Here is a 13398-nt window from a genome sequence, read left to right on the forward strand (position 1 = left end):
TTATGATCAGATCCTAAATATAAAGTTGTTGTGAATGCTGTTCATTATATTAAAAGCTGCATCCTTGAATTTTTGTCTTTTTAAATACAATATTATTGCAAACAAAGTAGTTCTCAATTTATGTAACTTCAGCTACATGTTTCTATCACTAACATGCCACTGGTTTGCTTTTCCTTCATTAGACAATCACTGCAACCCAGCAGGTTCAAGAGTTACTTGAAAGGGAAAAGGAAGTTATACATCTGAATTGTAGCCATGTAAAACATTATGATCTCGGATCTGACTTTTGGTTTCAGGATATCATAAGTTTTGGTGTAATGGATAGATGCTCGTTTACCATCTAAAGATAGGTTCTCTGTAATGGTATCAAAGTGGTCAATAGAAATATCCAAGAGCAGGAATATAATCTGCAAAGTAATATTAAATAACTCAATATATGAATCTGAGAATATTCATAGATCATAAATTCTACAAACAAAACATTCTGAACTGAACTGAAGGTCTATCTACACAACAGTGCTAATAAACTTAAATTCAAGACAAGGCTAACTTGGTTATCCTAGCCAACATTGATTAACTAGAGATATGCTCATATAAAGCATCAACGACCTTGTCATTAGAATTAGTTCTATTTTTTTCATAGACTATCTTTAGGAATATGACTAGTCATGACATGTAAATGTGGAATAAGGTTATATAATATTTTATTGTTTGCCCCACCCCTACCAGCAAATAAATATACAGTTGAACTTCGATATCTCGAACACTGATATCTCGAGTACAATGGATATGTCGAAGTGATTGGTAAGTCCTAACCTCTTACTTCTTATGTATTTTACCCTGGATATCTCGAATATCTCAAAGTTTTTTCAGCTGTTCCATATACTACAAAATAATGAAGTTTGACTATTTAATGTCTGATAAGACCCCCAATTATCTCTTATCTCAAATATACAATTCCTACAGCATATGGTGAGAAAAATTACCAATGGCTTTCAATTAGAAGTTTTGTTCCAATCTTCCCTAGCACATGGGAGCTGATAGTGTCCTCTATCCATGTTTTTATTGGTCTGCCTTTGTCAGAAGGGTCTTCTCTCTTCACCTTGACGTAAAGTTTATTGCATAGTTCAATCTCATAAAATAATGAATTTTATGTAAACTATGTATTTTTATGATGCGCTTTTTTTTTCATTTCCTGGATTTCTGACTTGCTTTGGTGGATACCCAGATTTTATATTAGAAAAGGGCATGGACTATTTAAAACTATTTATCTGTTGGGGCCAAGAGATCAAAAACTGCACAAAACTGCTCACTAAATTGCATTGCAATCGTTCATAATTGCCTGTAATAGTTACAGGTTAATTTCATCACGGTCTTAGGTGTCAAAATATAAAACTAAAACAATGTTTCTTGAACTTAAGTACAGTCAAACCTTATCATCTCAAATTTGATATGGCACAAATAAACAACTGAGGTATCTCATTGCAAGAATCAAGATATCGATTGATTGGGACTTCAAACTATTATCAATATATGGATTGTATGCAAAACGTTTATGTTCGAGTCATACATGTATAGCTTCCTTCTGTTTTTGGTGTATTTAGAAAGTAATGAACCCAGTAGTACCCTTTAATTATTTTAACCTAATCTTTTTAGCTCACCGAGACGAAGTAAGGGGGAGCTTATGCTATACCCTCGGCGTCGGCGTCGGTGTCGGCGTCGGCGTCGGCGTCCGGACCTGGTTAAAGTTTTTGTTGCAGGTCCTGTATCTAAGCTATTACTTGTCCTATCTTCACCAAACTTGCATGGATGATGCATCTGGACCTACTTATGGACTTGAAAGACTTGGATGCTGAATCTGAGTCCTAAATTTCAGATGCTGGAGGAGGTTACGGTTGTTGGACCAGGTTAAAGTTTTTGTTGTAGGTGCCCTTTGATAGCAATATCTAAGTTACTGCAGGTCCGTTCTTCACCAAACTTGCATGAATGGTGTGTCTTATGATACTGATGCACCCGATAGGCTTGAGTGCTGAATCTGAGCTAAAGGTTTCGGATGCTGGAGGAGGTTAAGGTTTTTGGAGCAGGTTAAAGTTTTTGTTGCAGGTGCCCTTTGATAACAATATCTAAGTTACTGCTGGTCCGTACTTCACCAAACTTGCATGGATGGTGTGTCTTATAATACTGATGCACCAGGCAGGCTTGGGTGCTGAATCTGAGCTATAGGTTAAAGATGCTGAAGGAGGTTAAGGTTTTTTAGAGCTGGTTAAAGTTTTTGTTGCAGGTGCCCTCTGATGATTATATCTTAGTTACTACTTGTCCTAACTTCACCAGACTTCCATGGATGGTGCATCTTATGATACTAATGCACCAGACAGGCTTGAATGCTGAATCTGAGCCATAGGTTTCGGATGCTGGAGGAGGTTAAGGTTTTTGGAGCTGGTAAAAGTTTTTGAAACAGGTGCCCTCTGATGATTATATCTTAGTTATTATTTGGCCTAACTTCACCAGACTTCCAGTCTTATGATACTGATGCACCTGACAGGCTTGAATGCTGAGTCTGAGCCATAGGTTTCAGATGCTGGATATGGTTAAGTTTTTTGGAACAGGTCACATGTTTAATAGATAATAGTACTATTTCAAACTCGCATAGTTGATTAAACTGTAATATGAATGAATCACAGAGGAAGCTTCAGTTGCAGAGCTTGATCTCCATTATCAAGGATGCTAAAAAATATATCTTAGTTATTACAGGTCCTAACTTCACCAAACTTGAATGGATGGTGTGTCTTATGATACAGATGCACCTGACAGGCATGGATGTTGAATCTGATGATGGAGCGGATGATGGAGCAGGTTAAGGTTTAAATTGCTAGTGCCCTCTGATGATGATATCTTAGTTATTACTGGTCTGAACTTCACCAAACTTGCATGGAAATGCGTCTTATGTATACTGATGCACCTGACAGGCTTGAATGCTGAATCTGAGCCATAGGTTTCGGATGCTGGATAATGTTTAGTTTTTTTTTAACAGGTCACATGTTTTATAGCTTGCATAGTTGATTTGACTATATTTTAAATGAAACGCAGAGGTTGCTTCAGATGCAGAGCCTGATCTCCATTATCAAGGATGCTAAAGAAATCTCCTACCTCACTCAAACCTGCTCGATAGATAGATGTGTTTGTTGATAAATGATATAACATGATTCCGATGATATAGTATTGTATAGTATGAAACAATATTGTTTAATATGATACAATATAATATCATAATATGTAATATTAAAAAAAGTTCTATGATACGATATGATATTATATCAATTTTTTTGATATTTTATGTTATGATAATGTATCGTGATATCGTCATGTATAGTATTGTATATTATGATACAATATTGTGTAATATTATATTGTATTATTAATTTATTATTTTATCACATGATACTATTACATAAGATATTGCAAAATATAATATTGTATCCTATTATACAATATTGTATATTCTATAATATTGTATCATACGATATTGTATATGATATTAGTTTCTGTAATATAGAATTATATCACATGAAATTGTAAAATATAAAACTTTAATATTTTAGGATATCATATCATACAATATAGTATAATATGATATTGGTTTATAATATGATATATTTTCACATCACATGAAATTGTTTTGTATGATATTGTAAAATATATTATTGTATCATATGACACAATATGTATAATATGATATTGTATTATGATATTTTACTATATCACATAATATTGTATCATATGATACAATATCATATTATGTATCAAAAATGATACAGTATCATACAATATCATACTATATTATACAATATAATATCATTTGTTTTAATGTTATGATGTTTTATCTAATATGATATTTTAATATAATACTATATTGTTTTATATATTATGATATTATATTATGTGATCAAATACAATTACGTATAACACAATACAATGTCCTATCATACGTTACAATATCATATCTCATCATTGTTTATTATGGTATTTTATTGTATTATATGATATATGTGTAAATATGATAGGATGCAATATTTAATTTTATATTATTGTTTTGATTTACATATGAACATATGATTATCATACAATTTTTTAACAGATGATATACGATATTGTGTCAAAACAGAATCTATGAATATCCAAGATCATAAAGTATGATTTTCATTTAATATGATAAAGGTGGTCTCATAAAGGTAAAGTCTCATAAGGGTGATGTCTCGTCTCGGTGAGCTTTGTAATCTGTGATTACCTATGTTTTAATTTTAATAAGCAAAATTTCCTATAATATATGATCTAATCCGCGGAGTGGGGTTGTCGGGACGGGGTTGGCGGTAAGTTAAGGTAAATCCAAACATATATTAAATACCCAGAAAGAACCTGGAAGGCTAAGCCGAGGCATGTGCCACAACCCTTTCACTTGTATGTTCCAAATGACAATCACGCATTCAGTAGAATATCTGTATCCTGTGCTTACATATCTCCAGAGAATTTATTATGTCGTGTACATAGAATTAAGAATTCAAATACTGAGTATTATGTCTTTAAGTTCATAATTTGACCCCATCAACAATGAAAGTAATTTGTTTATTTTAAAAAATAAAACTAAAGAAAACTTTTTAGCAGTTAACTAGAAAACTACGCAATTTTTACTTTCTTTACATCAAATGAGCTTTTTGAATTTAAACAAATTTAACAAAGATTTAGAAAATTTGTACATTACCATTCATTAGTATCGAAACCTACTTCCACATAGATACGTTTCAAGACCCCAACCGCTACACCACTGAATCACATGTTTTAATCCATTTAAATTACATACTCAATATAGTATTGTGCAAACATAATTCGGTCTTGGCCATATGATGATCATCTTGAAAATTGAAGGAAGAAAACTTGCTTTTTACCATAGAATGGGTGTTAGTACCATTATTTTGAAAAATCGAAAAAAAACATTTACATGTTTTATCAGTATATTGTTATTATTCATTCAGAAATTCAACCTTGGGCAATACAACCCATCAGTTTACAATAACTCACATATTACAAAATAATATAAACATTAGACTCTTTAGAGTCTAAAATGGGGGTGAAACCCCTGATCAAGTGTTCTACACTTCCACACATAACTAAAGGCATAGAATAAATTTATAACACATGTTAACACACGAGAGAATATGTTTCTTAAATACATTGAATGAGTTTCATGCAATTTGAATTAATAATTACGGATTAATAAAGCACATTTAATATATTTAGCAAGACCAAGCAAGGTAGATACGTGATCCGAGCCCAACAACTGAAGTAATTTAAATGTACTTGGAGACTTATAATAGTACTCGCTTAAATATTTTTTTTCGTAAATTATAATATTTTGGACATTGAAGAATAAAATGAACCTCGTCTTCGATTTGTTGAGTATAACAAACATCACATAATCGAGCCTGCCTGCTTTTACCTTGTTACTCTTCTTTTGCAAGTACAGTACTTTCCTAACACATGGCTATTTTTTTCACTGAAATTATCAACCATTTGACTAGTATCGCTGTCTTCTTCGACACAAGAATATAGGGCGTCCAGACTACATTTAAGACCGCGTCTCATTTGAAGTTGCAATTGCTCTTTCTATCTTACTGTAAAAATACTTTGCGCAGTTGACGTTCTCAAATCATTTGCATTCATTGCAGGACAATTATCACTATACGTTCTTAAAAAATTGGTATGATGACCCAGTACATAAAAAACTATAGTTTGATCTATAGTCCGATTTTATTAGTATTTTGTTGCTTATTTACTCATATTTTGATGTTTTAATCATATCATTTATATTTGAAGTCAATTTTTAAAGGTTTTAGCAATACTGAATGTAAATGATTACATATGCTTAATAAATGTAACAAAAGTAATATTTGTAAGAAAAAATTGTTGGTTTTTCAAATGGACTTAAGTGGGTTTAGGCCTCGGCTTATTCCCCCATATTCTTTATATAATGTTGCCAATTTTCAAAATCATAATCCGTGATGGGGGATAACACCTTTAATTCTTCGATGTAATGATAATTTTCTTAATATACCCTATAATTTGAGCAATGTTGCTCATTTGAAAAAAATGTTTGTTTTCAGTAAAGATAATAAAATTGGAAAGATAGCAGCGCCCCCCCCCCCCATATTATACGTGCCCGATGTGGGAATGAGACTGTATTAAATATCTAACTCTGTCCTTAAATCATAAATCATACACCCCCCCCCCCCCTACGATACGTGGAAATTTGCATTGAATGTGAAAATAACTATACATTCATGTAAACTATATATATTTTTTCAATAATGCTACCAAAAAATGCTTTGCATTGGTTCTCATTCTGAGGGAACTTGGTTATAATTACAAGACCAATGCAAAAGGACTAGGACGGATGGCAATATGGCTGTCTCTATATCAATACACCAAGTTATTCCATTGTCACGGAATAAACATATCCTATTTCATTTTAATAGTCACGCGATATCTACATGAACATGTAAATGTATATAAAGGCAATCAGAAATGTTTTATCCATTGAAAGTAAGAACGCCATCATGGGTTCTTTTGCGAGTATGTTCTTTATTGTTTGCTTGGTCGATTATTTTGTAATAGGGATTGCTTTAGAGCCTCATTCCATTATCAAGGGTATGGATAAGTTTTCTATATTTAAAAATATTCTATTTAAATTTAATCATAAAATTTACAGTTTTTAAGCTATACTTGATCGGATTGTAGAGCAGATTTTTTCCGCTGTAAAGCAATAGTTAATTGCGAATATGTATATTGATGAACGATGCATTATTTTCCTCAATCATTTGAGACAATTTTTTTTATAAATAAGATAAATTCAAAACTCAAATTGAATGAAAAAGAAAGATGATTTAATGAATATTTAAAAGAATATTTGTTCAATTTGCCCCTTCCTTTAAAGATTCGCTCATGTCTATTTATAATTATTAGACACTGGCATTTGCCAACAATAATATACATGTAAATAAACATTTGAAAGCATTTCGGTAAATTAAAATAAACCAATGAGTGCATTTCTTTCACTCTATTGAAGTTTGTAAACGACGCCAGTAAATTCATTGCGACTTCAAATACATGTATAATAAAATACTTTAGGAATGAAGCTAAACAGACTGTCTGTTTACACTTCCATTGCAGGTGTGCATTGAATTTTTGTGCAATCTACAAAAATCATTTTTAACTTTAACTATCTAAATTATCAAAAAGTTGTTTTTTTCTGTGATTATAAATTGGTTAAATAAGTTTTTAACTTTCACAGAGAACTAGTTTGTTTGATGTATAAGCCCGAAAATTAGACCAAACATCTTGGAAGTGTTTGTTTTAAAATAATTTATTCAAAAGATACTTTTAAAGTTATATATAAATACATGTTCTCAAAATTAAAATAATTATTAATGGTATAAATCCGTATAATTATGATTTTCCCTCTTTCAGGCAACGTGGAATCTCTGCTTGAGTTGACCCAATGGACCTGGAAACACATTAACACATCACTCAAAGTGGATTCCCCCGTCACTGTGGATGTGTCCCTAACTTCTCACTACAGACTGACCGGAAAAGACCTCAACAAGTTTCTCAGTCAGTACATTATATATCTCTAATTTTATATATCATGAATTTAGTCAATGTCCTCATATAATCCAGCTAGTTTAGACCAGCCGCTTTAAAGGGGTATAGTCACGATTTGGGTCAAAAGTTATTTTCCCGATTTTATTGTTTAAAATGCTTCAGTAAGGCATGTTTTAAATAGGCAACCAAAATTTGAGATTCATTTGTTGGGTTATAAGCAAGTAACAGAACTTATGATTTTTCCCTGTAACATAAGCTTTTCTTAAATGAATGTTGAAGGGAAACTTCCAGTTTTAGACCTTAAAATGAATGTGTTAAACGCTTGAAACGTTTGAAAAAGACTTTTTACTGGTATATTGAACCTATGTTAACAACAACATGGCCCGAGCCTTGTTTACATGACAGAAAACTGTGAGCCCTGTATCTTGCTTATAACTCTACGAATGACTCTCAAATTTCATTTGATTATTGGAAATGTATTGATTTGATTTGAACATATTTTTATTGAACAGAAGTACAATTGGGAGTGGACACAAGTTACATAACTTAGACCGCCCTCTCCCAATACAAAGATATACTACAATATATGTGTACACAACATAAATAAAGGTCAGTGGATAAAATGGCGGTTAACATTTGTGCAATTGACATGTATATAATCAACAATGGTGTACAAGCAGTTTTATGATCAGTGACATCTTTCAGTGTTTTAAATATAATCAAAAACTAATGTAAATAAATAAGTGTTTTCATTGTCACTTAATTATTGCACTGTCACCCCAAAGTAAAACATTAGTATTGACTAGATTAACAATATGAAAAATTGCATTTAATAGGACATTTCTAGCATCTTTATATTCATTACATGTGAAAAATAATGGTAAATCCTCTAGCTTTCCACACGAACAGAGTGGATTGTTAATAATATTACATCAAAATAAATCATTATTTAATGCACAGTTGTGTCGAAGTTAAGTATGTTTATATTCAAATGTCTAACACCATATGTAAAAAACAGAAATAGGTCAGATTAAACAAGTAAGTACATTTTCATTTATTACAGAAACTTGTATTTTTTCTTTTAAAATGCGAATACAGTCACTTTCACAGACATCCATTGAAAGCGAATTCCATTCATCAACAACAGTAGGAACAAACGAAGATTCATATAATTCGAAATGACATTTTGGTATAGAGTAATTCTGTGCATTTCAGGTAGTATAGTTAGAAACATGTACAGTAGCACGCTTTTTTGGAAAAATATCCATCACATAACTGGGTAAAATGATTTGGTCAATTTCAATCATTGTTTTTAGCCTTGATATTTTCCTTCTATTATAATGCGTTACCCACCCCGTTTCAAAGTATAGAGATTCCCGAGAAGCAAAAATAGGTAAACCCGTAACAATTCTTGCTGCAATCAATTGTAATTTTTTAAAGAAGTTGGGGGAATAAGATGGCGCAAATGCCCATTCGGTTTAGTAGTGAAATACAATTTTGAATTTATTTTCCCCCAATTAAATCTATTCAGATATATCATAATACAAGTTTGCAAAAGCAAAATTTCTAACTATAGTCAGTTATTAATATTTTTTACAAAAAAAAAAGAAAAAAAAATATTGTCGGAAATTTTGGTGGTATCGAACACGTTACATAAAAACCCAAGATATATAAGCTTATCTTATGCCAGGTACTCTTTTTTTTTTTTTTTTTTTTTATCTTTTATTGATATTCAACATAATACACACTGTACATATCAATTCTTAAAAACAGCAATGTCTAATAAACAAATGAATTTATACAAAAGGACAAGTATTAAAAAATAAATATCAACACACCCTCCGTTTCTTTAACTAGAGGATTTCTGTTCAAAAATAATTTGGAGAAAATATTTCTTCTGTTTTCCTTGATACACAATTGGTAATGATTATATGAAATAAATTGTCTTAACATGTATTTACAAAAATTAGTAACATCCATCTTCTGTTGACTTTTGATAAACAGTTGTCGTCGTTTGTATATACTTAATCTACATATTGAAAAAAAGAAATTTACAAAAAATGTATTTACATTTTTTATACCCGTTGACAATGATGAGAAAAACATCTCATCAAATCTTAAAGTATTGAAAATATTTACATCTACATCTTTGAATAATGTTTCTAAATGATACACAACAAATTTGTTTATAAATTCATGTAGTTCATTACAGCCAATAAATAAATGTATAATATCTTCATTTTGTAATGAGCAAATTGGACAACAATTTGATTCTGTTTTGCCGATTTTAAATAATTTTTCATATGTAAATATTGCATTGTGATACATCTTAAAATCTAATTCAATAATTTCAGGTGGTTTATAAGACTCCAATAATGTACCCCATCTTTTGAAAAATACATCAGAATCATCAATATTAAATTTTTCTTTCCAAAAACTATTTGATACAGGATGTTAAAACAATTTGTGTAGCAGTTATTTGTAAAATATTTTAACAGTACATGTACTAAAAACTATAGATTGATTTTCATATTTTACACAAAAGTCTGCAAGAAAAGCCATGTTGTGAAACTCCTTTTCTTTTACATATTCTGTCCATTCCCTCTTATGCCAGGTACTCTAACCACTGAACCATTTGAGACACAACTAAGTGGGCTTTTTAAATATTATATGTGCTTTTGGTCACGAACTACCGGACTTGTATTATTTTTTCAAAACGTTCAATTGTTGGCATACAAAATGATATTTTTAATGTATAGTGGGTCATCTCTTTACGTTTTTGTTGATTGTGATCGGTTTGTTTTCCAATAGACCTTAATTACACTATGAGAAAAATATGGAGCACAGACCCACTCTATAAAAGAAAATGCCTTGAAGTTCTAACAAATGACAGTATTTGCAGGTTTTGATACGTATACGCCTGTTTGAGTCAACATATTGCAAGTATTGAGCATACCTATAGGTTAAAAATCAATGATTCGTTAAATACATATTGTTTTAAATGATTTAAAAAAACACTTTAGATTTATTCTAGCCTGTCCGACCGTGTGTGGGCATTTTACACGCCTTATCCACCCATCTTCTTTGTCAGAATCAGTAATAGAACATCCTTCCCATACATCAGATGTATATTCTAACTGAGGCCTTATAAATGAAGTATTTAATTGTGACTGTGATTTTCTGTAAAGTTTTTTTCCCATTAATTTCAATTTCTTTTGAGCATTTGCTGTAATAGAATTTATAGAAGATGACCAGGAAAGGTCCTCAGAAAATATAACAACATAGTGTTTATGGGTTGATACGAATTTTAAATCACATCCTTGAAATTTGAACGTAGGGGTTACTGTATTAGATTTATTATTAAAATAAACAGCCTTAGCTTTTTAAGAATTGAAACTTAAAAGCCATTTCCTAGACTAATCTTATGATTAAATTAAGATTCCATATTGCGTACATTGATTGCAGCATGTTGAAGGCTTTTATCGTCCACAAAATGTTAACATGTTAGATGTATCTGCAATATCATTTACAAAGATAAAAAAATAACAATGGACCAAAGACAGAGCCTTGAGGCACTCCAGGATTAATAGACTTAGTAGACGACAACACTTCTTGATACAGTACCTTTTGTTTTCTATTTACAAGGTAACTGTTAAACAATAAACCTTTATGCCAAACGCGGTCAAATGCTTTTGACAAGAAATGCATTCCTAAAGCATTGTAAATAAAAACAGAAAAGCAAAATTTGACCAACATCGTGATCATGTCCCCTTAAGGAGGCGTATTAAAATGGTCATTAATCAGATAATTCATCAACGGTATTTCAACTTTTGAAAGTACATTGTACAAATAAATAAAAATTACAATACTGAAAATTAAACATCGAATTTAGGACACATGCAGGGACAGGAAAATACACTTACAATTACGTAGATGATAAATTGTTATTTATACTTACAGGACTAAAAACACTTACAGGACGAAAAAAACAAAAAGATTGTGCCTCCATTTTAAAAACGATACCCAACACAAAAGGAAGAAACGGTGTGTACACGATATACCCGGATATGACGAATGGATGGTTCTGTGGATTTTTATCGATCTTGGCAAAAATATAAAAACGGATTTGGAAAACCACAAGGAGAATATTGGCTAGGTAACAGCATTTGATATGGTGTTTGCACGTGATTACTGAGATTATTCCTTTACATGTTGATGTTAAAAACAAAGGATCCCTAGTAGTCGTGGTTGAAAATGCTACATACAAAAAGCCACAATTATACACAGATGATTTCATGATAACTATTTTATTCACACTTGGACATTACTATGCAAGTTAGCAAGGTAGCCTATGGAACTCTTGTATATTTTCTAGGAAATGAAAATAATCACTTACTCACAGAAAGAACTAGCCAAGAGTTACGCGTGGACTTGCAAAAGTTTTCAGGTGAAAAGGCTTACGCCAAGTATTCCACGTTTACCGTTGGGAGTGAGTCTCAGAAATACAAGTTAACTGTGGGGGGATACAGCGGAACGGCGGGTGATTATGTGCAATAATTATTAGTTTAATCTGAGTTTCAAATTGCGAATTTAAGTTTTAAGAAAATAAATCAAAAATAAAAATATACGAAATATATTCCAGGGGATAGTCTCGAATACCAGAATGGGATGAACTTTTCTACCAGAGACCAAGACAATGACAATGCGAAAAAGGACTGTGCCGCGGAATATCAAGGAGGATGGTGGTTTAACATTTGCTACCATGCTTTTCTCAATGGACCTTATCAAAAATCAGCTAAACACACTACACTTAGTATAAATTGGTATGCATTGGGAAATGAACACCGTGCTTTAAAGAGAGCATCGATGATGATCAGATCCAAAATTTAAAGTTGTTGTTCACGCAATAATTAAAAGAAATATAACATTCTCGAGTTTTCGTCGTTTTATATACAATGTTGTTGCATATCAAAGTAGTTCTCTCAAGAGATTCATCTTATTATAAATGAAATGTTTTCAAAGGTTATTAAACCTTAGTTGATTAACTAAACAAGTGGAAAAAGAAGTCTTTTTCTTCAAGACACACTAGCTCCATTTATGTACCGCACAATTATAAGTTGGATGTTTCTAACAAAAACATATCGCTGACCCAGTGTGTTCTTCACTGCAACCTAGCAGGTTCAAAGCTTTGGTCGCTTAAAAAGGGAAAAGGAAGTTATAGGTCTGAACTGCAGCTATGTAAAACATGATGTCCATGATCGCGGATCTGTCCTTTGGTTTCAGAATATGATAAGTTTAAGTGTAAGGTATAGACGCCTGTCTACCATCTAAAGACGAATTCTCTGTGATTACATCAAAGTGGTCAATAGAAATATACAAAATCAGGAATATAATCTGCAAAATAATATCAAATAACTCAATGAATTATTCTGTAAATATTCATAAATCATAAATTCTACACAGAAAAAACATTCTGTGAACTGAATGTCTACCTACACTACAGTGCTGATAAATTTATATTCAAGACAAGGCTAACTTTGTTATCCTAGCGAACATTGGTTTACTAGAGATGTGCTCATACAAAGCACCAATGACCTCGTCATAAAAATTGATTCTAATATTTTTTCCAAGGACTATCTTTTAGAATATTACTGGTCCAAGCTTGAAAATGTGCAATAAGTTTATTATTTTTTGCCCCACCCCAAATAAATGTACAATTGAACTTCGATATCTCAAACACTGATA

At 31.5% G+C, this 13398-nt stretch overlaps 1 protein-coding gene across 1 annotated transcript in view; it reads left to right on the top strand.

The window, feature by feature from the left end:
* LOC128182222 (uncharacterized) overlaps positions 1 to 13398 on the top strand; it is a 43658-nt gene that overhangs the window by 10950 nt on the left and 19310 nt on the right. The window contains exon 2 of the mRNA XM_052850819.1: positions 7519 to 7662. Coding sequence (XP_052706779.1) covers positions 7519 to 7662 — 144 coding nt within the window. The remainder of the gene's footprint in view (positions 1 to 7518; positions 7663 to 13398) is intronic.

This window comes from Crassostrea angulata, chromosome 4 (assembly GCF_025612915.1).
Source record: "Crassostrea angulata isolate pt1a10 chromosome 4, ASM2561291v2, whole genome shotgun sequence".
NCBI classification, from domain to species: domain Eukaryota; kingdom Metazoa; phylum Mollusca; class Bivalvia; order Ostreida; family Ostreidae; genus Magallana; species Magallana angulata.